Source organism: Zootoca vivipara, chromosome 12, assembly GCF_963506605.1.
Source record: "Zootoca vivipara chromosome 12, rZooViv1.1, whole genome shotgun sequence".
In the NCBI taxonomy this organism is placed as follows: Eukaryota; Metazoa; Chordata; class Lepidosauria; order Squamata; family Lacertidae; genus Zootoca; species Zootoca vivipara.
The window spans coordinates 7,110,852-7,136,061 of NC_083287.1; the positions used below are offsets into that span (position 1 = coordinate 7,110,852).

General features: G+C 44.7%; 1 protein-coding gene across 1 annotated transcript in view; it reads left to right on the plus strand.

The window, feature by feature from the left end:
- TBX20 (T-box transcription factor 20) overlaps nt 1-24,835 on the plus strand; it is a 39,599-nt gene extending 14,764 nt beyond the window's left edge. Inside the window, exons 4-8 of the mRNA XM_035129557.2 lie at nt 4,030-4,138; nt 7,455-7,613; nt 13,461-13,537; nt 23,942-24,054; nt 24,462-24,835. Coding sequence (XP_034985448.1) covers nt 4,030-4,138; nt 7,455-7,613; nt 13,461-13,537; nt 23,942-24,054; nt 24,462-24,802 — 799 coding nt within the window. The 3' untranslated portion in view covers nt 24,803-24,835. The remainder of the gene's footprint in view (nt 1-4,029; nt 4,139-7,454; nt 7,614-13,460; nt 13,538-23,941; nt 24,055-24,461) is intronic.
- Nucleotides 24,836-25,210: the final 375 nt, after the last annotated feature.

A 25,210-nucleotide genomic window follows, 5' to 3' on the forward strand; every position in this document is an offset into this window, starting at 1 on the left:
ATGTTGGCAGTCTAATATTAATTAAGTTCCAGGGGTTTTTAATTTATTCTTTCAGTGATCACTATTTGTAGACTCAACCCACATCTGTGTGTATATGTTTAAGTGTTGGATAGAAATATATCTGTTGCGTGCTTCGCAAGATTGAGTCAAATGATGTTAACTTGTTGATGTCGAAAAGATCTATCCATAAGTTTACTTACATAGGTGATTCTCAAGAGAAAGGGGGGTGCGTGCGGGGGGGGGGAGGAATCCCTGCCAATTGTAAGCCTTGGTGACATGCATACCCTCAGGCTTCCCCCCCCATCATTTTTGTAGAGAAATAACTTTCAGCACTACAACTGCTGAGACCGAAATTAACGAGGATTAGCCAATATCATTTGAAAGCATTTCCATTCATAAACCTTCACTGTGGATGACCATTAAATCCTCCTTTTCCTGCTGTCAGCGTGCAAAGCAGCTCTCCCTCCCTTGCGCTGTGAATGGAAGGAGCGAAATTCTTTTGGGAAAATCTATTGTGGAACTTTCCAAGGGTCCCCAGTCCCAGAATGCTACTGGCTTAAATGGCTTTATGAACCAGACCGAACCTTTGAAAGACATACCTGTCTTATGAGTTCTAGCTTGTAGCCAAATATTCTGCTTGTTCTTTTATTCCTTTGGGGTTTTCTGTTTTGTTTCTTTAACATTGGTACAGAGTGTTGATTAGTTTCCTTGACAATGCAAGCCACCCTGTACTATTAGCTCCTTGCTAACTAAGCCAAGATCCATCCACCGCAGGGCAAAAGAAGAACTATGGCTCAGTGGTAGGTAAAAGTACAATCGGTTTCTTGATTAAGTGCTGATAGTGGGCGGTATTCAATGGAGTTTTACTCAGAGAACACCTATTAAAAATAATGAACCAGACTAAAGTACTGTCTGCACCGTACATTTAAACAAACAGGGCCTTCCGCAAAGAAGCTTGGGAACTGCAGTTTGTTAAGGGGGCTGACAATTGTTAGGGGACCCCTGTTGCACTCTCAGAGCTACAATTGCCAGGGTGGGTTAATAACCAACTGCTGTTTCCAGGAAACTCTGAAAACGGTAGCTCTTTGAAGGAATTGGAAGTCTCTCGACACCTCTCACCGCCCTTGACAAACTACAGTTCCCAGGATCCATGACGGTTTGGATTTGGATTTGATATCCCGCTTTATCACTACCCGAAGGAGTCTCAAAGCGGCTAACATTCTCCTTTCCCTTCCTCCCCCACAACAAACACTCTGTGAGGTGGGTGGGGCTGAGAGACTTCAGAGAAGTGTGACTAGCCCAAGGTCACCCAGCAGCTGCATGTGGAGGAGCGGAGACTCGAACCCGGTTCCCCAGATTACGAGACTACCGTTCTTAACCACTACACCAAACTGGTTCAAAGTGGTATGATAACTGCTTTAAATGTATAGCGCAGGTGGGACTTTAGTCACATTCATTAAATTCAGCGACTCTACTCTGAGTAAAACTATCCAGTGATTTTTTGGTTTTATATTCTGTTTTTTCTCTAGACAGTCCCTTCCCTCCATTTTTATCCTGCGCAAAACCCTGTGATGTAGGTTAGGCTGAAGGAGAGGATGAGAGAGAGGGGGGGGAGGGAGGGGGGAGGGAGTCACCTGGAATGCTTGATGGCTGAGTTTCCTTTTCTTCGTCCAGTCACTACATACCATGAACCATTCATTGTGTTCTTTCAAGCCTTGATCAGAACAGCTGCAGGGGAAGAGGCAAACAATCTTCCATTTTTTTGGGGGGGGGGAGAGAATGCAGTGGATTTGCTGAATAATAATCTAAAATGGAAGCATTAAGCATCAGCTAATGAAATAAAATTATGATTGAGGTTGCAAAAGGAATGAAAGGCCCAGGAAATAATAAAGCTTTAAAAGAGAAACAGGCATTCATGATTCAGGCCAGCAAATGAATAACTTAATGAGTCTGTTTCAGACATCGCTTATCTCAATCCTATTAACCTGGAACTGTTCCATTGATTTCGGTGGAATTTACTTGCAAGGAAGGGTGCTTGGGGTTGCTGTTAGGCAGCTATGGATCTGAGACAGATTGACTGGGTAGTAAGTCCTACTGGGTTCAGCAGGGCTTACTCCCAGATTAGCATTGATGGGATTGCCATGTTTGCCGCAGAGGTGGATTCGAGAAATGTCATATGTGGTAGGCGTCCAGGTGTACCATTTTGCTACCTGAGGCAAAACAGGAAGTGCCACCTTTCCCTGCCCTCCTGCCGCTTCTCTGCTCACCCTGCCGCTTCTGCAATTTTGGGTGCTGTTTCAGCCAATACCAGATGCAGCAGGACACCCACAGGGCTTCCACCCAGGGCCGGTGTGTCCATTTAGGTGAACTAGGCAGCTGCCTAGGGCGCCAAAATGGAGGGGGCGCTGGCCAGCCTGCCCGCCGCCCCCACCGCACCTGTCACCTGTTGAGCGGCCTGAAGCCACTCAACAGGCACAGCTGACAGGCGCAGTAGAGGCGGCCCCAAGCTCACGCTCCCTGGGCGAAGCTCCAGAGGCACACGGGGAGGGCGAGCCTGGGGCCACCTCACCGCGCCTCTCAGCTGTTTTTTATTTCATTTTCATTTCTATTTTCTATTTTTATTTTTTTATTTTTCCTATTTCCTATATTTATTTATTATTTTATTAATGTGGGGGCGCAAAAAAACCTAGCGCCGGCCACCACCTCAGTTTACCTAATGGCAGAGCTGGGGAGGTGTGGGTTGGGAAGCCCTGCGGATCATGTTGGCAGGGGCAAAAGTGGGCGGCGGCGATTTATTAGCTACACCAGCTCCAGCTGATCCAAAGCTGCTGCTACCCTACCCTCTAGCACCCCATTTCAAGGCTTATTACCCAGCTGGGGGTAATTTGGGATCTCCACTTTGGTAAACCCTATTGGTGGCTCTCTTATCCGTTGGCAGAGGCTGGCAATGATGCCATGCTAGGTCTCCACTTTCCCTGGCCATCGATCTGGGAGGGACTGGAACAGGCTTTTCTATTGTACAGCACTTTCTTCCCCACCCAAGGCTGAAAGTCCACCCCTGGAATCAGGGCCGGATTTAGGTTTGATGAGGCCCTAAGCTACTGAAGGTAATAGGGCCCTTTATATGTCCAGCTGTCCTTTGTGAGCAACAAATTGTCACTGTTTTTTGTGTTGAACATATGCTATATGGTAATTTATGGACCTAATAGGTACATAACAAAATATGTATTTAGTCAAAGTAATTGTTGAACAATTGGAAATGTACACCCAGGTTTTTTCCTTTAATTTTTTTTGGGGGGGGCCCAAGAGAGTGGGGCTCTAAGCTATAGCTTGTTTAGCTTATATATAAATCTGGCACTGACTGGAATATATTGTTAAGTAGGGTTGCCGGACACAAAAGTTGTTCTGTTGTTGTTGTTTTTTGCAAAGTTGTTGAGCTTTTTTTGTGTGCAAAATCTCAACAAAAAAAAAGGTTTTTTTTTGAGCTTTTAAAAATGGAAATTGCCCAAATCTACACCAACCTGGATTTTCCTGGACACTTTAGAGATTTTTGCCCAGACACTGCTTAAGAGAGCTGAATACCGGCTATGTCCAGAGAATTCCAGATATTTTGAACATCCGTAGATGACTTAATTTGTGTGCTTTCTTTCTGAGACTGATGCATTACTGATTTCTTTTGCCACTGGGGCAGCTGCTGTTCCTTTTAACATCCATAGGAAATGGAGCCAGTGAACCCTTTATCACTGGCATATCTTTCCGTCTGAGCCTTCTCCTATATTATTCCTTGAGAACAAACTTTCATATATTGCATTGCTCTTTCTTCAAGAGGCAGATCTTTAAATATAATAAATAAATAAATAAATAAATAAATAAATAAGGCACCTGAACTTGAGCTGGTTTGTTAGTGTTGTTAACTAGTTATGCCTCGTAGACTAGGCTGGGAAGTTATAGGGCGACTCTCTAACAAAAGCAAATTTCCTGAACACAGATCGGGTTGATTGACAGGCCCTGTGTCTCTTGGCTTTCCAGACTGTACGTGCACCCGGATTCTCCGTTCACGGGGGAACAATTGCTGAAGCAGATGGTGTCCTTTGAAAAAGTGAAGCTAACAAACAACGAGCTGGATCAGCACGGTCACGTGAGTAGCTGGTCCTGTGGGAAGGGAAACAATGTCCGCTCTCTCTCTCAGGCAATATCACCTGCTGGCGCACCTGTTGGCAACGGGTGTCATGAGCAGAGCCCCTATTGGGAAGGTGCTGTTGTTTTTAGGTGGCTGTTAAGGGGTGTGAAATGTAATGGGGAGAGTTCTAGTTACAGGTAGGTAGCCGTGTTGGTCTGAGTCGAAGCAAAATAAAAAAATTCCTTCAGTAGCTCCTTAAAGACCAACTAAGTTTTTATTTTGGTATGAGCTTTCGTGTGCATGCACGCTTCTTCAGATACACTTGAAACAGAAGAGTCAGACCCTTATGTATATACAGAGGGTGGTGGTGGGGAAGTTGCTGAATTGGAACTCATTACCAAGCTTAAAACCATGGAGCCACCTGGGATGAACAAAGACATTGGATTCTTATCTCATTATGCATGATCAAGCTTTCTTTAGCGCCTCAGCCCTTCCTTTCCCCCCGCAGGACCAATTGCAGTCATCAGCAGTCGTTAACAGCCATCTACAGGTTTACCACTCCCATTAGCCCATCACCCATTCCCACCCCCCACCCTCTGTATATACATAAGGGTCTGACTCTTCTGTTTCAAGTGTATCTGAAGAAGTGTGCATGCACACGAAAGCTCATACCAAAATAAAAACTTAGTTGGTCTTTAAGGTGCTACTGAAGGAATTTTTTTATTTTGTAATGGGGAGAGCGAGGGATGCCTTGGGTCGGGGAGAAGGTTCTGTCATTTATGCCTCAATTATCCTTCTCTTGCTTCTGTCCTCTTTGTTCAGCAGCTCAGCATCTTAACATCGTTGTACTTACCAGCCCATGACCCCATTGAACAATTTCTCTCCTAAAACAGGCTTCCGTGGTGGTGTGCTTGTCACACTGCCCCTGCCCCCCCCAAAGTTTCTTGTGCATCTTTCCCCCCATATAATCATTATAATACATAAGTATTATTGGACATGCTCTCTTTTATCACTCTTCTGCAAGCCTTAGTGAGGTAAATTCCAGTTTTGCGCAAGATCTCCGTATTAAATATTAAACAAAAACCAAATGGAAATGGCCATCCCTTCCTCCCAGATCACAAGCTACCATTTTCCCCACTGTGAAACATTTACTGGGATGGATGGCAAATGGTGGAACAGCAATGCACACCAATCTCTAGAAAAAATGGAAATGTGCGGAAGCTAACACAGTAAGCTCGTACACACAGAAAATCAGGTCTGCTTGTAATAGAAGTCCTCCACTTGGAAGTATCCTGAGATGGTTGGGCTTGGAAGGCCATTGGTGTGAAAAAAATGTCCTGATTTAAGTACCATTGATTTCAGTGGGGAAGAAGCCTAACGAATGGAGGCTGCAATGCTATGCATAATTTACTGTTGAATTCAGTGGGGCCTATTTCTGAGCAGGCATGTCTGCGCACACACAATTCTCCTTGTTAGCTTTTAAGAAGAATTAATTTTCCCCGCTGTCATAATGGAGAAATGATGGTGTGGTTGTTTGTCCTTAGTGGATGTCATTATTCATTAACCCTAAAGAAGGCATCACACTCCCTGGGTGGAAGTCTTGCAGCTGTATCTATGTGATGGTTGATATGAAAAGTATGTTTCTAAGAAATAGAAACAAGAGCTTTAAAAAAAAAATGCAATAGCAGTAGCTGAGCCAGCTTGTCAAGAATACAGTAATATAACAAAGATATATTATCTTTCCTTGTCTCATAGAATCTAAACCAAGAGCCCAGGGCAACTAACTCTTAGTAGTGTGGTACATTATCTGGGTCCAGACTACCGCTTTTTTGGTGTCTTCCAAGGAAGACAATTATTCACAGAGTGTTTGTGATTACAGTGGTACCTCTACTTACGAATTTAATGCATTCCGAACACACATTTGTAAGTTGAAAAAATTGTAAGTCGAATCCCATAGGAATGCATTGGGAGAAAAAATTCGTAAGTCGAAGCAACCCTATCTAAAAATTCGTAAGTAGAAAAAATCCTATCTAAACCGCATCCAAGATGGCGGACGGAGCTCCGTTCGTAAGTAGAAAAATTCGTAAGTAGAGTTATTTGTAAGTAGAGGTAACACTGTATACTTTCTCTACAGAGAGCTATTGGCTTTGATCAGGATCAGCAAAGGCCACTACGTTCCTAAAGACTGTAAAAAACCATATAGTGACAGAAACTGGGGAAAGTTCTTTTTCTGCTTCAAATCCTTCTGCTTTTGCAATTGTTTATTAAGACAACATGAGCTCTACACAGTCAGCTGAGTGAGGCAGATGGCAGAAAAGGATCACATTTCTGAATGAGCATCCAAATTCTGTGCAAATAGTAATACAATTAACAGCTAAATGATAGGATGGAAGATTCTGCTCCAGCTTTTGTTCTTAGGGAGTGGATGGTACGTCCTGGAATGCAGAGAAGCATTTGGTACCCCTCGGCTGCAGTCTGAAGTGGGGCAGTCCATATTGTCACATCATTATTTTGATTCATCTTGTTTTCCTCTTAGAAATCTTTAAATTAGGAAAGATATCTGTGAGGGAACAATTTATTGCACATTGTTAATGACAAGGTCCTAGCCGTGAGCTCTAGAACAGTTGATATATATGTTGCAGAAAGGTGTTGCAAAAATCTTGAGCAGAAGTAAAAAAGTTGGTAGTTGTTGGGATATGAATAGATGCTAGGAGATGATATATTTATTAGACATTATCCTTCCTTCCTCAAGTTTGTGAGTTCAGCACAGTGCATCTCTTTGCAGCTTAAAAAGAGAAGCTTAGATGGGCTAGTTTTAGCCTTTCAGTTTAAGCAATCCAGGATGCTTTGAGGGCAAGGCAGACTGGATTCTCCTGGTATTTCCCCTTGAAATAATAATCACGCAAACAGTCTTATAAAAGGTAAAAACAACATTTACTCACTCAGAATACTTGTTGAAGAATAACAAATACAGCAGCTTTTAAGATGTTAAATCAGTTACGAAGGCATACTTAAGCCTAGCTTAAAATGAAGTCTGAGCACGTAGCTCAGACTTAGCAGGTGCTTTCACATTGCTGGCATAGTGATGAGCGGTAAGAGAGTAAGAGAACATGCCCAAGCAGGCAGGGGAATATATAGCTATGCCCTCCCCCTGTCAGGGCACAGTGAGGGTGTCTCTCACAGAGTCCTCTCTAGCAAGTTTACAGGGAAACTTTGTGAGCTTCAGCTCCTATCTAGCAAAAGAAATTGTTGCTTTGGTTTGACTGCACTTTAAATATCCCACATGAGTGAGTGTTGACTTTCTGAGTAGCTCTTCCCTTTATCTCCTCTCCAGATAATCTTAAATTCAATGCACAAATACCAGCCTAGGGTGCACATCATCAAGAAGAAGGACCATACAGCTTCCTTGCTTAACCTGAAGTCTGAAGAATTCAGGACATTTATATTTCCAGAGACGGTGTTTACTGCTGTCACTGCCTACCAGAACCAATTGGTGAGTGTTTTATAACTCTAATTATTAGTCTTTTCGTCAATGCTGCTACTGGACTGAGAGATGAAAACGAGGGTTGAGTGCCTGAATTGCAAGGATGAATAGGACCTCCCCCTCTTTCCCTGCTACTTTTTGCGCTTGTAATCTGGATCAGGCCCCTGCAGTAGGTTACCGTTGAAAACCATCCCCTCCTTGGGAGACAAATATGGCGGGGTGGCTGGTGATACTCAACTGATTCACGAGGAACAGATGCAGGAGCACGCACTGGATTGGGGCCCTGCAGCTACTTTCTCTTAAAAATGCAAGTGACCTGCTTAAAAAGTGTGAACAACGTGACATTATTTAGTCCTAAGGATGTCATGGAGGAAGTCTTATGTCTGCTTTGGGCAGCACTACACTGCAATCGGAAGTCATTGGGTGTTTGTGATGGTATTCCAGACACGATGAGGAAATATTGTAACCTTTGGGCCTTTTTAATTTAGATTTTTAATTTAGACGCAGGTGGCGCTGTGGTTAAACCACTGAGCCTAGGGCTTGCTGATCAGAAGGTCGGCGGTTCAAATCCCTGTGACGGGGTGAGCTCCCGTTGCTTGGTCCCAGCTCCTGCCAACCTAGCAGTTCGAAAGCACGTCAAAATGAAGGAAGATAAATAGGAACCGCTACAGCGGGAAGGTAAATGGCGTTTCCCTGTGCTGCTCTGGTTTACCAGAAGTGGCTTTGTCATGCTGGCACATGACCTGGAAGCTATACGCCGGCTCCCTCGGCCAATAATGCGAGATGAGCGCACAACCCCAGAGTCGGTCATGACTGGACCTAATGGTCAGGGGTCCCTTTACCTTTACCTTTAATTTAGAAAAAAGGCAAGTTGAGGGGAAATGATAGAGATGTATACAATAACAGAGCTTGGGGGGGGGGATGGATAGAGAGAAGCTTTTCTCCATCTCTCGTAATCCTAGAATCCGGGATGTGAGAAGATTCAAGACAGACAAAAGCATAGGCGCCAACTCCTAAGGGCCAAGGGGCCTTTGGCCCTCCCAATAAAATATTTGAGGGGGTGCCCCCACCCCCAAGTCGATGGACATTGCCAATGCATTCAAATGGTGTGCATGCTTGATCTATTGTGCGGGGCCGGGCTTACCTGGGCCCCACAATATTTTATTCAAGGTGGCACCCCTCGGCAAAAGGAGGTCCGTCTTTACACTGTGAATGCGGAATTTGCTACTAAAAGGCGAAGCAATGGCTACCAACTTGGATGCCTTTAAAAGAGGTTAGAACAATTCACCGCAGATAAGCCTATCAGTGGCACTAGCTATGGCAGCCATATTCCAAGTCTACAATTCTATGGTTCTATGACTCTACTTCTGGTATTGAAGCTGCTGTGTGGAGAGAGCACTCTTCCATTCATGTCCTGCTGGTGGACTTCCTATGGAAATCTATAATTTTCTAGGCTGGTCTGGGGAGCAGTTTCACGGAGCAAAGGGGGCAAACGACTTCTCTCATGAGCCAGTTCCACAATGGAACCGCCAGAGAACTTTGACTAAAGAATCTCCCTCTGCCCTTTGCTTTGTGAAATCTCAAAATAGCTTTCTGACACTCATCCCTAAGCCATGTCAGAAAAACTCTTCTCTGGTCCCGGATGAGGGCCTCACATCCAAGCCATTTGGAGAGGTGTTGCTGGAGAATCACAAGACCGCACTGCTTATGTCTGAAAGGAGGGCAGCATTTCACAGCGCCTTCCTAATACAGGCAAGTCTGAGCTTGCTACTGAAGCCGTGAGACGTGGTGTGTGATCTGGCTGGAAGCTGAATGCGTGGCCTGCACTGGGCAGATAAATGGCATCAGCCAGGCCCAGTAGGGGAATGGGGAATTCTAAACCCTTTCTAGACAATTTCTAGATCTAGAGTCTGATGTTCATGATCCAGGGTGTGCATCTCATAAATCCACAGGGGCAGACTCTCTGCGAATTCAAGAGCAGAATACATTCCCCACACCCTCCAACGTTCCTCAGATGAAAATGGGGACATTCTTACTCCCTGCAACTGACCCTTCTCACCCCCTCCTATTTTTGGGTCCCCCCTGCCCCTGCAGAGCATTTCTGTCAGAAGAAGGGCAAGTGCCCACACCACACCAATGGCACACACACCCTCCACTACCCTGAGAAAAGCCCTTAATCCTGATTTAATTTTATTCTTTGGTAGATTTACAAAAGGAAAACACACACCAATACTGTACATTTTTTAAAAAAAGAAAGGGACAAGATTAGACGCAGATGCACAAAGCAATTTTTTTAAAAAAATCAAGACTCCTTGTGCTCCACAAACCCTTTCTTGCAACGCAGGTTGTCCCGGCACCTCAGAGCTGGCGCACCATGCCCAGCCCGCCCTGATTTCAGGAGCACCCTTACTTTGTTTCCCCCAAAATCACTGGCGGGGTTGTGTGTGCACCGCCCCCCGCACCATTGGGGAGGGGGGATACCATCGCGCCCGCCCCCCTGGACACACGCCACGCATCCTGCCACCACGCCAGGCGCCACGCCCCCACAGGCAGCTTGCCACGCCCCCGCAGGTGTCTTGCCATGCCCCCAGATGCATGCCACGCCCCCGGGACGCGTGCCAGCCACACCCCTGCCTGCTCTCCGCCCCCGTTGCTGGAGCATGCAGCTTCGCCACTGCCCAAAATGAATCTGTTTTGACCAAATGTATACATAATTTCAGTTATTTAGAGGCTTAGAACTTGGCACATTTCCAAAAGGCTCAGAATAGTAGATAACTGCATTTTTGGCAGTTTACATCCCCCCTTTTTTTTAAAAAAAGCCACAATCTATCACATTATCCACACCAAACACAGTGAGTCTTGCTTGTGAGCGGCAACCCTCTGTATGCTTACATGACAGTGAATCTGCTGAACACTCTTAAGTTCCAAATCGTCTAGGTTTTCAAACCCGATTTTGAAAGAAGCTTACCACATGGAAGTAATTGGTGTATGAATGAATTACTTAAATTAAAAATAGAATTTATCTGCCTATAGATCTCACTGTCTTTTAAACTTTGAATTAAGCATCAGGCCTATGGGGGGTGGGAGGTGTTTGCCTGGACAAAGCAGTTTTAGAATGCTGTGCTCTGATTTTCAAGCACATCCCGTAAATACTGCCAAATTTCCCCCTGGAAATCCTAGAGACAGAGAGGCTGTCGCATTACGTATGACTAATGAAAATGGAACCTCTCTTATTTTTGCCATTTCTTTCACTGCTGGTTTTAAGGGGGATGATTACATTTCTGCGGGTTATTAGATAAGGGCTAAATACATTACACTTTCAACAAACTATCTCACATTTAAGATTTAAAGGTCATGCATTTGTTTAAACAGTCAAGCCACTGCAGGAGAGTTGAATTGTAGGTCAATTTTCATTTTTACAAGCTTTCTTGGAGATGTTCTCATGATTCATTTGGGAACTAGGAGTTTGAGAAATGAACGCAACAGCACCCAACAACTCTGCAAACCACCACCCCGCTCTGATGTTAAACTGGTGTTGCTCCTGTACTGAGCATTTTCTGTGGAACAGTCATATTTTGTGGATTCCCTTTTTATGGAGCATCTGCACAATACTGTGAAAAAAGGAGTCCTGTTTTGTTTATCTCCCTGAAAAGCTTCCTTTTTTTATTCAGAGCTTAGAAATATTTTTTTAAAAAAAACAACAACAACAACAACAAAAACAACAACAACAACCTTGGTGTATATTTTTAGGATTAATCTTATTTTTGTGTTGGTAAATTGTGTTTTGACATTGTGATATACCTTGGGACCTCAGGGTGAAAGGCAGGTAAAAAGTAAATATTAAGCACACCATTTCCGCAGGCAAACATGGCTTATCTTACTTGTTTCTGGCCAATTCTGTCTTATCTAGATTTGCTCCAGATACTTTGTAGATTGCTCACCATATTCTTCTCCATGGTCCATCTCTCCTCTGTAGGAATCAACTTTGTCACTTTGCTTTCCTTTTGAAATGAAATTGCCTGAATAAGAATAAGAACAATACCATTCCATAGTAGTGAGACAAATTATTTGCCTCTGTACTGGTGGTGCTTAAGATTGAAAATGTTAATTACCCTCATGGAATTGAGATATGCCTACCCTTCATAGTGTTTTTAAAAAACGAGACAACTTTATTGCATTCCTGTGTAACTATGTCTCAGTTTATCACCCTGTCAACATTCTCCACACAAAAACATGCGGCCATTTTGGATGGTTATTTTGGCGGAGATACCATGAACTGGTCCAGTCCTTAAGAGGAGGCCTGGTTTCATAGCTGTCCTGAGTTCCAATAACACCACACTCCTGATTTACAATGGTTCGAGCAAGAAAACCAGACTTTTACACTTTGGGGTGATATAGGCAAAAATCTGCCCTTATTCCCTTATTGGGTTCTCCATCGGTTGGAGAATATAACAGAGGCCAACCAGAGAAGTTTGAGAAGCAAAGCCTTTATTTTTGCTTTTGCAACAGGTTCCTTCCCCTCATGCAGGAGAACAAGGAAGGAACCCAGAACAAAAGAGAACCTCCACTTTTATCAGTTTTCCCATCACCAAGAAACACCCCCAATACATCATTCCTACATCATAGCTATGTAATCAATAGCTCACAAAAAAGGAGGGTTCAAGGTAGAAATCTGAGCACTTTTGACACCTCCTCTCACCCCTCCCAGGTGTGAATTCCTAAACACAAAGAGAAATTAACATTTTCGTAAGAGTTGATCACTGTCTTTTGTTTGGAGGAGTCTTCCATTGTGAATGAGATGGCTAGCAGTCTGGCACCATTTATGGGGAAATGTCCAGTTGGCAGAGCCTCCGGCTGACAGGATTATGGCTCCCAAGTTGCTAGTCATGTGGAAATGTGTGTGTGTGTGATTCAGTGGGGTGGGGAAGCTCCTACAACAAGATGGATACAGTGGTGCCTCGCTAGACGAATTTAATTCGTTCCACGGGTCTTTTCTTATAACGAAAAATTCGTCTAGCGAATCCCATAGGAATGCATTGATATTTTTGGGGGGATTTTTTTTTTGCCCATAGGAACACATTAATTGAATTTCAATGCATTCCTATGGGAAACCGTGATTCGCTAGACGAATTTTTTGTAAAACGAATTCGTCTAGCGAGGCAACCTCCACTAGAAAAAACCTTTCGTTAAGCAGAAATTTCGTTAAGCAGGGCATTCGTTAAGCGAGGCACCACTGTATCTCTTTAATTCTGGTCAGTTTGGGAGAGTCAAAATGGTTTGCAGGCCTGTCTTCCTGTACTGTTTGCGTGGTACATTTATGAACATTTATTATATATGTGTGACCTCAAAATTCTTATAATAGGGGGCTTTCACAAATCCCTAAGGAGAATTTTTTTGCTAGACTTATTGAAATGTTTAGCTTTCCTTGGGAATTCCTGGGATGTTTAGCTTCCCCCTTTGCTGCAAAATGGTCTTTAACAGTTCAGGGACAGTTTTGGCCTCAAGAAAGTCCTCACGTCTTGTAGTAAGCCTCCTCACCTTTCACAAAGTTCCTCTCATGTCCTTCCAAGGAGAAATATATATTACAAAAGAATGCTTCACAATTTGCTTTAAGGGAAATTAAGTAGCAACAACTACAGTTCCTGAGCCCTGAAGGGTAATGGTGGTCTTCAAATGCCATTACAGAAGAAGCAGGAAGTCACATCTTTGCCAGCCTGCCTGTGAGATGAGATAAATTTGGTAGAAACGCAGCAGGGACTTGGTATGGATGGTTTGGTTGGGGTCATGTTCTGTAGGCTGTTAGACTGTCTCCTCAAAAGCTGGCTGGAAATGCACTCTGCTCTTCTCTGTTTCCAGATAACCAAGCTGAAGATTGACAGCAACCCATTTGCTAAAGGATTCAGGGACTCATCTAGACTCACTGATATTGAGAGGTAAGACGGACCTTTCGTTTACTTTTTGTTCAAGATAAGATAATGCTGAGGAGAGAGGAAGAGCTGTTGTGAAAAGTGTTCTATCCTCTCTCACGAAGCTGTAGCGTTTGCAAGTTCGCGTTGCGCTGTAAGAGCTCTCAGGTACTTTATATAAATACTCAAAAACAATAAGTTTGCTCCCCGGAAGGTCCCCCCCACCTTTTCCAATTGCTGCTCTAAAGGCAAAATGATCTATAACTCATACGTGCATCTCACATAAACACACATATGCATGACTTCGTATAAAATAAACACTTAGTGGTTGCCGTTTATCTCTGGTGCTTTTAAGTCTTTCTCCTGTCTTTTCTTACAAACCTGTCTGTCTTTTTGTCCAAGCCCACCACCGGAATATTCACCTTCTCATTCAAACCCTCGGCAAGGTCATGGAGATAGTCCCCGTCAAACTATTTCAGAACAAGAACATGCTCCTTTCTTTGCATGCTTGTGTGAACGTTTCCGATACAGCAAAGACCGAATCTGCACATGCAACAGAAAGCTTTGGATGACAATGTTCTGATCTATGCTTTCTGCTAAATGTTTGAATCGCTTCTCACCCCTACGGTGGCGTTGGGGCCAGACTTTGTGGCACAAGCTTTGGACTCTGTAGCACTTCCCCCCCGTACAACTGCCACCGTCAGCAATCCCAGAGAACAAGCAGAGGAAACAGGGGAAGCCACAGCAGACTGGAGAGTTAAGTGCAGCTCTGGCGAGGCAAGACTACAGCCCGCTTACTTGTCCTACCCAGGACAACACTCGGTCATGAATGCAAGGGACCTGGCCCCATATGACTAAACCAGCTACATAGCTGACATAGTTTGGATTAAGAAATATTAGTGTGAAGAAGTGTATTTAGGACTGATCATAAAGATGTTGATGGAACCTAAGGGACAACATATAGGTTTAGGACAAGGTATGGGTTTTTCTAGGGACCCAGGTGGCGCTGTGGGTTAAACCACAGTCTAGGGCTTGCTGATCAGAAGGTCGGCGGTTCAAATCCCTGCAACGGGGTGAGCTCCTGTTGCTCGGTCCCAGCTCCTGGCAACCTAGGAGTTTGAAAGCACATCAAAGTGCAAGTAGATAAATAGGGACCGCTCCAGCAGGAAGGTAAACGGTGTTTCCGTGCGCTGCTCTGGTTCGTCAGAAGCAGCTTTGTCATGCTGGCCACATGACCCGGAAGCTGTCTGCGGGCAAACGCCGGCTCCCTCGGCCTATAGAGCGAGATGAGTGCCGCAACCCCAGAGTCGGACACGACTGGACCTTTTATGGGTTTTTCTAGATTTTTTTTTAAAAAGCCTCATTAACTCCAACCAAAGGACAACAGGAACCCAGTGCAGACATTGGGCACTCTCTTCTCTTTCTTGGACCATTGCAATCTCCTTTTGTCTCATGAGAATGAGAATTTGCTTGGCTATTTTTAATAGCCTACTTTGCTCCATTTAGACAGTGGAACCTTGGTTGTCGAACGCTTCAGAAGTCAAACATTTCGGCTTTTGAACACCGACAACCTGGAAGTGAATGCTTCCGTTTTCGAACGTGCCTCGGAAGTTGAATGGCTTCTGAGGCGCGGGTCTCCATTTTTTCAATGGATTTTGCCAACCGGCAATTGCGCCTCGGTTGTCGAACGTTTCAGAAGTCGAATGGTCTTCCGGAAAAGGATTACATTTGACAACCGAGGTTCCGCAGTAATAGATGTATGAAGGCAACCATATTGTTTTAACAGTGTGGCCAGATCATCTTAGTCCCTTAGCAGGATGGCAGCTGGTTTAGCACAGATTATTTTAGCTGGTCATTTCTATGCCAAGGGCAGGATCCCAAACTCAATCCCATTCACTGAATACCCCAGTATCAAAATCATTTGAAAGGATCATACTAAATCGAGCATTACTGCAAGAAGTGGCAATCCTTGCTAAGACGTAAGCGCCACGAATACATTCGCACCTGCGTGCAACAAAAATGTTTTGGATTGGGTGCCCTTACTTCCATGTCTGGCTTGCTATGTGATTACCACTCCATCCATAATGTGGTGACCTCCAGATATTCTTGGATTAGTCTCATCAGCTGCAGGAAGCATGACCCAACGGTAAGGGTTGATGGAAGTTGGTGTCCAAACACATCTGGAGAGAACCACACCAGCTACCTCTGGCCTAGTGGATTGGAAGCAGGTCGGCTTAGTGCAAATTTATACGTACCAAAAACCTTTCATTCCACAACTTCACTCATTTCATTGAAAGGCGGACCTTGAAAACAACTTGCAAAGTTAATAGAGTCTCAATTGCCATTTCTGGAAACAAACAATATTATCAGTTCCATTTACATGCCTTGGCACAGACAGTTTCCCAGTTCACATTCACACCTTCTTGAAAGGTGGATATTTGATTAGCTGTTGTAATCAGATAATCCATTTTTTGAATGGACTTCCTAAGGCAGACACAATTTTGTGTATGAACAATTTGGGCTATAGCATGGTCACCTATGCTGCGCAAAGCATCTGTGAGGACCTTTTATTCCTTGCACACTGCCTGTCTTTGGGTTGACCTAAATAGTGTGAATGTGGGACAAAGCTTTGGATTTAATTTCCAGATATTTAAGTCTGCTTTTTTTCCTAACTAGCCTTTAGGGAGGGAAGCAAATCAGATCAATGGATCTTTAGAGACCTAAAGAAATCAAATTAGGCTGGAGTCAGTTACCGCACTAAACCATCTAGTAATTGGATTGCTCCTTGTAACTGATTGAACACTGCTTCTATCTGCAGCAATACAGGCTGGGCTTCCTTACAGTTGATCTGAGAGAGAAAACACATCTTTTTATGACATGATGACAGACATTGCACTCTTCTAGCCTAATTGAATATGGTTTTTTATAAATACACGACTTTAACAATTTCAAACTTCCCATTTCAAATTTACGGTCTCTGTCAGGACTTAATTTGAGCCTGGGCTCAACTGCAGAATCTGTGAACTCAGCCTGTTTTCGATGGAAGGGCTTTGTCTAAGAAAGCATCTGAGCATAGACAGAGTGCCTTCACTCCACTGCTGAGATCCTTGTTGTGTGAACACCTGGGCTTAAAGGCAAACTCATACAGAATGGTTTGAGCCTTAGCCCAATACCAAACTGCCTACTCAGTGCTAGGTAGCATTTCTGCGGGCCCAGTTCTCTGCAAATGGATTCCTATCGGTATTCTGTTGTATTCAGAGCCAGAGGGTTCCCTGTCACTGCCCTCTTAAGCATAGTTTGCATATCTACACAGAATCACATGGGCGAGGCCATCTGAGTGGATGTTGCTCAGTCAGCCATTGTTCTCCCAGCTAGGCTCCCATCATGCCATGTTGTGATCCTGTGATTCTGATAGCTGCACACGACACATACTAAAGCCGGTTATGGCTGTGGTGCATATGTGTGTGAAGAAGAGGATGGTGCAGTTTGTTTTTGACTTCTGTGGTTGTGATTGAGCATTTGAATCTGTCCGTCTTTTAGTCACCCTTTCCCGTCTTCTGCACTGAGGTGCGTGGTGAATTTATTTTTATGCCTCCTTTGGAACCCATTTCGATGACTCACCTCTGGTGGTGGTTGTTGTTGTTTTTTGCAATCCGGGCATTCTTCCAAATGTGCAAAGAGGCAACTGCATGAAACGAAAACCTTTTGAAATTTAGAACTAAAGAAGTCCTCCACGCTGGTGACTGCCAAGCCATGCACTCCATATCCGGTTTGGTCGTTTTCTTTTGTCAGGCGTTGAATGGAGAAGCAAATTTGATTCGTGAGGTTTTATTATTTGTTCTCTCTCATTAATATTCTATTCACTGGCAATCACTTGAGGACAAATGATGAGTGGGTGACTTCTTACTGCATGGGTGGCCAATCTATGGCACGGGGAGAAGTCTGTGACACTTGGGGATCAGCCCCTACCTTCCCTTCCCAGCAGTGGCAGACTTTGGGCCCTCAAATTTCAGCAGTGCCCTGCGCTACGCTAACATCTGGCGCTTCCCTGCTTCTCATGCCCTGTTCCACAGCACTGCTGTGGTGCCTCCCAGGGGCGTCTTACCCATAGACATTAGTGGCGTGGCGCACCGGGGTGCCAGATTTTGGAGGGCGCCACAGGCTGAGTGTCCGGGAAGGAGAGTCAGGGCACTCCAATGGGTGGCTGAGAGCAAAGGAGCAGGCTGCCCCAGAGCGGGGAAGGGAGAGTGCCCTGACTCTCCTTTCCTGGCCCGTTGGAGTCCACTGTTTTTTGTATTGACCTGTGTTTCCCAGTCCTGATTTGTGGGTTCATCTGTTTTGGTCACAATTGATGTATTATTTCCAGTTTTACGTGGAGAGGGGCGTAGCTCAGTGGTAGAGCATCTGCTGCTGCCAGTCATTGTAGACAATACTGAGCTAGATGGACCCAACGCCTGACTGAATATGACAGTTTCCAGTATTCCTGTGTTCTTATTAATAAATCTGCTCTGTCCTATTTCCACATCAATCTGTAAATTGAAAACCAAACATTTGCATTATTCTTAAACATAATTTTTTCACTTGAGATGCATTTTTGTGCACATTATCTCCCAAAGCGTGCATCTTGTATGCATTTAAACTCAAAATACAGATTGCTGGTACTTTTCTGAGCCAAGAACCTCAAAATTGGGAAAAGTGGGGAGATAAAGGGATATCTGCATTCCATATTGTGTATTTGTCCAGAATGTGTGAATCTGTTTGGTTTGCTTAAAGATGTGGAATGAACAAAATTCTCCTCATTCCTAATATAATATAATTACAAGACTGGCCTGCCTAATACAAACAGGCAAAGAGTTGTTGAGGCTTTTAGGAGCCCATTCACCTGTAATTAAACCTTTCCTGTTTGCAGCCCATTTTATTGAGTGGGTGGTGGTGATTATTGTGCAGAGGGGGCAAGAAACCAAGAGTGTTGTTAGAGGTCCTAAGCCATGAATTTTGTGCACCAGGTTTGTGTCTACAAATGGTTCTCCGTTCACGTCATAGGATGAGGAGCTCCATGTGTGCTTAGAGCTGTCCTATCCATTGAAGTGAATGGGGAAGTAATCTAGTGCTGGGACATATATATGTGCTCATGTGTGTGTTTATTCAGAGCTCTTGATTGGAAGCTATGGCTTCTACCAATCATGGAAGAAAAATATCTGTAGCATTTGTGACTGTTCTTTAGGATTGCTTTTAATGGATGGTGTTGTCAAAGTTTATCTTCAGAGAAAAATGGGGTTAAGCATCAGAGGCAATGTATATCTGACTTGCCCAAAGCTTTTCTAAAATTAAAGTAGAATTATATAATTATTCACAAAATGACTGGCTCAATATGTATCATTTTTGAAAAATGTGCAGTTGTGCAGTCTAAAAACACCCTAGATTGAATTTCTGCCTCAAATTGCCATTGACGTATTTTTTTATGGGGTAGAATTGTAATAGGAAATATATCGATCTGCCTGCTGGTAATTTATAAAATTATCTGCATCTGCTTATGAAAAACACCATCGCAAGGTGGCGGTTTATAAGGTGATCTTTCAGCCTAAGAACTTCCGAGACATAAATGAGAGGAATCTCATCACTAAATTGGGTGACAAAGCTTCCATTTACAGGTAGGGTCAGTCATGGTGCCGATCAGCTATTTGTGAAGAGAGCTGGATCCAGTTCCTGCCTGCTCTCCATTTCTTAGCTTACGTTTGTTTGGGGCCATCAAAGTACTTCCCTAGTGGCCGTGCATGTTTCAACTGCATGTAGGAACTATGTGTTTTGTATTTGAAGAACATTTGGAAAGCAACAACACATGGATTTTTGTGATTTCAGCCTGTGACCCCCAGGTTTTCTCACATACGTGCTAAATCGTGCATGGCCCTTGCTGAACTCTATAGGAGAGCAATTATTCATGTGTATGTAACAGGGATGGGGAACCTGCTATCTTCCCAGATGTTGTTTGACTCCAACTCCTGCCATCCCCAACCCACCTGGCCCAGTAATCAGGGATGGAAGGAGCTGAAGTCCAACAATTTACAGGCTTCAACTTAGGTTTGTCTTCCAAGTACAATGGTGCCTTTGTTATCAAACTTAACCATAGCTGCCAAGTCTCCCATATTCCCCGGGAAACCCCCATTTTTCCAGCTGTCCCCAGCTGAAAAAACAGATTTTTTTTGTTTTTCCCTGGTTTATTCTGGCACGGCGGCCATTTTGGAACTGGGCGGAGCATGCTCAGAAGCGACTTTTGATGCTGCTTTGCCCAGTTCCAAAATGGCTGCAGCGCGACTTCTGGTGCGGCGGCCATTTTGGAACTGGGCAAAGCAGCATCAAAAGTCGCTTCTGCGCATGCTCCGCCCAGTTCCAAAATGGCGGCAGCGCTACTTCCGGTCTGCTACTTCCGGTCCAGTCCCTTATTTCTCAGGCCGGAACTTGACAGGTATGAACTTAACCCGTTCCGGGAGTCTGTTCAGCTCCCCAAACCATTTGAAAACCAAGGTGCGGCTTCCAACTGGCTGCAGCAGCTTCCTGCACTCAAACAGAAGCCGTGTTGGACGTTCAGCTTCCAAAAAATGTTCACAAACTGGAACACTTACTTCCAGGTTTGTGGCGTTCAGGAGCTGATTTGTTTGACAACTAAGCCGTTCGAGAAACAAGGTACCACTCAGGGCCGTCTTAAGCATATCTGGCACAGTGGTGCAAAGATCCCTCCGGCGCGCCCCCCCCCGTTTCCCAGCGCGGCTGTCTGGCGAGCGCGGCTGTCTGGCGAGCGCGGCTGTCTGGCGAGCACGGCGTGCAGCGCGGTGGCCCCCTGGCGGCCCGGCGCCCTGCGCCACCCAGCCTTGCCCTGGTACCACTGTAATATAAAAAATAAAAACAGAGAGGCTTGCTTCTGCAGTTACCTCTGTGTAGATGTTGACAGCACCCCAAGCTCAGGGGCTGGAGCCACAGAAGCAAATCTCAAGTGGCCTCAGGTGATCTTGCCTTTCAAACCAAAGTGGAGCTGATGAGCACTTCCTGGCAGCGAGCGCCATTAATGCCGCAGGCTTCTTGCCCATGCTTGACAGAAATGAATGGAGGCTGGGTAGGCGCATGCTTGGCAAACTGCACTACATATTAGAGGCCAGCAACAGGAGACCTTGGGGACGAGTCTGGTCCCTTGAGTATTGCCCGCTGGCCCCTGACATGCCAATTTGCAGACAAGAGAGGAGTATAGGAAGGAGTTTTGCTTGGTAATCCAGCTTGACAGATGAGTGGGACCAAAGCCCCACCTTCTACCCCCCTCCTTAGAGCACCCCTCACCATCAAAACCAGTAGCTGAAAAAGTAACTTCAAGGGAGTGTATTGGACCAAAGCCTGGAGAGCCTTGCTCATCGACTCCATGGCCTTGGTAATAACGTGAAATGTTTTCTGTTTTTTTTTTTTTTTGCATTTCTCCTTTTGGTAGAATCGGGGAAAGGGAGCATCCAGATCCATAATGTAACCAATGCAGCCTCCCACCCCCTTTTCCCTTGTAAGATCTTCTGGGAGATACACTGTATGGCCACTGTCTTCAATCACTTAAAAGGCAATAATTCAATTATATCCTCCTCTCGGTAGCAACTGCCATTGCTTTCTGTCCACTTCCAGTCCCCGCAAGTAAATTGCTTCAATAAGATTCTCCTCCCTCTCCCCCTTTCACTCTTTACTCTCATTTCCCCCTCTCCTGCAAGGGGCTTGTATATGTAATGATGCCAGTGAGATTCCAAGGACAAAATATTCTCGGTCCTTTTGCAAGGAGGCGGGATCACTGTGACGGATTTATTGCACTGTTTGGTGCACTGTCCTCCCCGTTTTATTTTATTTTTAAATGTAGCAGGCTTTGCTGAAATGCGATGCATTTTTAGTTAGCCCGAGTTACCAAATGCGGGTTCAGCAGGGATCTCTGCCAAAGGCTAGGTTTAAATGGCTTCAATTAACTGGATTGTCTATGGGAGCAGGGATAGGCAGCTGATTTGAAGTGCATCAGGTCAAATTGGCCTTTGGGGAATCCTGATAGATAAAATGGCTTTGTTCATTAAATAGGTTCTTCTTACTACTACTACTACTACAGTGGTACCTCGGTTTATGAACACAATTGGTTCTGGAAGTCTGTTCATAAACTGAAGCGTTCATAAACTGAAGCGAACTTTCCCATTGAAAGTAATGGAAAGTGAATTAATCCGTTCCAGGTGGGTCCGCGGCGTTCATAAACCGAAAATTCATAAACCGAGGTGTTCATAAACCGAGGTTCCACTGTACTAAGCTTTCTAGCAGTGCAGCTTAAATCTATGTGATGTTTCTTGCAAAGTATTTGAAAAAATGAAATGAAACTTTGGGTGAATTCTTTAATCATAGTGAACACACAGAAAAAGAAGCAAATTGCTTCCCTGCCCCGATGCATGAGTTTAATTAGAAACATTACAACAATCTGTCCCATGAGAACCTAAGTCCAATCCAATACAAGCAGCACGCAAGGGTACAAGATTCAATCAAGTTTCAATCAAGTATTATTAGTACGGAAAGAAAACAATAAGAGAACCATATACAAATGCTGACACAGCATAAGCAAAACTAAGAAAACTCTGAACATAAGAAATTGAATATGTAAATGTATCAAAGCCGCATGAGAGAACCTTTCGAAATAAGAACTTGAGCATTGTGGCCTAAGCCAAGATAAGTGGTTTCATACGAATTTGAATGTATTAAACATAACAGAAAGCAGAAGGAGAAACTACTGAAGAAGCCCGTCATATGGGCGAAACAGGTGAAAAACGCCGGCAGCCTGTTTATTATTGACACTTCGTTCGACCTGCTGCCACTTTGCTGACCGCTACATAGCCTCAAAGACCATAAAGACTGGTTTGCCTTTCGGTATTTATTTGTACATGCTATCTGCTTGACGTTTGGTTTTGGCTTCTGTGTCAGCATTTGTATATGGTTCTCTTATTGTTTTCTTTTTGTACTAATAATACTTGATTGAAACTTGATTGAATCTTGTGCCCTTGCATCCTGCTTGTATTGTATTGCACTTTTGAAGAAATTGGCAGCATTAGCCCATTATTTCAGTTTTTGTTTTACCCATGAGAACCTGAGGCATACTGGCTCAAAGCGACCCAAACTGCAGTGACCCCAGCACAGTGGGGTCAAAAATAAATACCGCCCTCTATCATAATCTCCCGACTGTAAAATCTACAGTGAGTGAAAGTCATTGCTGAGTTGGCTTGAATTCAGTGCCCCTTGGATTGTGATGTCTTGGCAGCTCTGGAAATAATCTGGCTCATGGCCAGGGAGAATTTACACAATTATGTGCTAGTGCAAGGGCAGGGAACCTCAGGTCTGGGGGTGGCGCTGAATGTGGCCCTTCAGACTTCTTTATGTGGCCCCTGGGACTCTGCCCTGGTTATGCTTCTTGCATATCTCTTCCTGACCATACTCCACAAATGATTTTGCCTGGCTGCAATGTGTCTTTGAAGAAGAAGAAAAAGAGTTTGGATTTGATATCCCGCTTTATCACTACCCAAAGGTGGCTCAAAGCGGCTAACAAATCTCCTTTCCCTTCCTCCCCCACAACAAACACTCTGTGAGTTGAGTGGGGCTGAGAGACTTCAGAGAAGTGTGACTAGCCCAAGGTCACCCAGCAGCTACATGTGGAGGAGCAGAGACGTGAACCCGGTTCCCCATATTACGAGTCTACCGCTCTTAACCACTACACCACACTGAACAGTGACAAATGCCTTTTGCTTGCCTGGATGGAAGACGACGAATTGTGTGTGTGTGTGTGTGTTGAAAGCTCTGACTTTTGCATTGCTACTTTGAAAGGTTCTCTCAATGTTCCAAACCGAAAAGAAAGCATGTGTGGTTTTGATGTTATTTTAATAATTGTCAGCATATAACATGCCCTTTAAGAACCTTTCTATGCCCCTATCATAACTGGGGCTCCTGCAACTCTATTCTAGTCTATGGGGTACTCTATTTTACTGGGTACCCCATGGTCAGTTTTCAGCCTGACTTACCTCAGTCAAAGCTCCTGGTGTTTTTTTACGGGGATATCTGAAAGGGCCGCCAGTTCAAAAGAATCCAAGCACATACTTCCATTGTATGTCTATCAAACGGCCTGCCCAAGGCATTTTGACTCCTGAGGTAAACCACAAAATGCCCCGCTTTCCCACGAGGGGGAAGTGAAGTGAAGATTTACATCATGAACGAGATGAGGGGATAAAGATCTAAGACTGAATTTGCTGTCCTTGCACATCCTGCCGCCTGAGACAGTGGCCTCCCCTTGCCTCTTGACTGGGCTGGCCCATATTAGGAGTAGAGGGAGCTATTAAAGAAGTGTATAGAGATGGCTTTCAGTCTGTTGCTAATGTAGAATGTTACCTTTTACAGGGAAAGCGTAGAGAGCCTTATTCAAAAGCATTCCTATGCACGATCGCCCATCAGAACCTATGGAGCAGAGGATGAAGTTCTGGGAGACGAGAACCAAGCAGCCCAAAGCAGAGGTAGGAGAATATCTGACCTTGAAGAACGGAGGTTCAAGATCAGAACCTTTGGTGCTTTCAAATGAGCCCACAATTTGGAAAGAGGAGTTACCCCTTCTTCCATGTGATTCCTGTATCGTCATGAATCTGATTATGCACAATGCTTGGCCTCTACGTGCCCTCTCCTTTTATTGGTTGATTAGTTTTAAATGATCCAAGATTAATAAATAAAATGATTTGTTAATTATTTTTAAATAACCGGCCCCCTGAAGAAGATCAGCTCTGCCTGCTGTGCATGTGGCAGTGACCCCAATTTATGCCCCCTAACCTCATGTAGTCTTGCTATGGCGGCCCCATTACTTACATCAGTTGGTACTTTGAATTGAGTTCCTCTTATGCAAACCTCCACCCTTTCCCTTTGTTTGCAGGATCAGCTTTTACCACTTCTGACAACCTGCCCCTCAGTTCCTGGGTCTCGTCGACATCAAGTTTCCCGGGATTCCAACACCCGCAGTCCTTGACCGCTCTTGGTTCCGGCGCTGCGTCCATCGCCACGCCGATCCCTCACCCGATCCAAGGCTCCCTGCCCCCGTACAGCCGCCTGGGAATGCCTCTAACCCCTTCTGCCATTGCCAGCTCGATGCAGGGAAGTGGCCCGACGTTCCCTTCTTTCCACATGCCCAGGTACCACCACTACTTTCAGCAGGGTCCTTATGCAGCGATCCAGGGACTGCGCCACTCCTCCGCTGTGATGACCCCTTTCGTATGACTGACCTAAGTAAGGCGAGAGAAGCCAAGACTTGGCAGGCGAACCAGCTTGGGCCTGTTGGGAAGGCCCGGGGCGAAACGACTAAGAAAACCAGCTTGCATAAAGGCATTGTGGAGTTAGATCCCTCCTCTTGAAGGATCCATGTTAAGGGATGGTTAAGGGGAGCTCGAGTGGCTCAGAAAATGGGCATGGCCCAAGGGACTCCAAATGTTGCAAGGTCTCTAATTAAACGCCGAACGATCTGAAGGTGCATCATAACCACTAGATGTGAGGCTGCCATTATGCAGCAGTGTATAGTTTGAATTGTGTATAGACTTCCCCTCCTGACAGAGGCCAAAGAGGCAATACTGTGCTGATAACTTCATTGCTTTTTATGAATGGGGGTGGGATATTTGTTGCTTTGAGCAT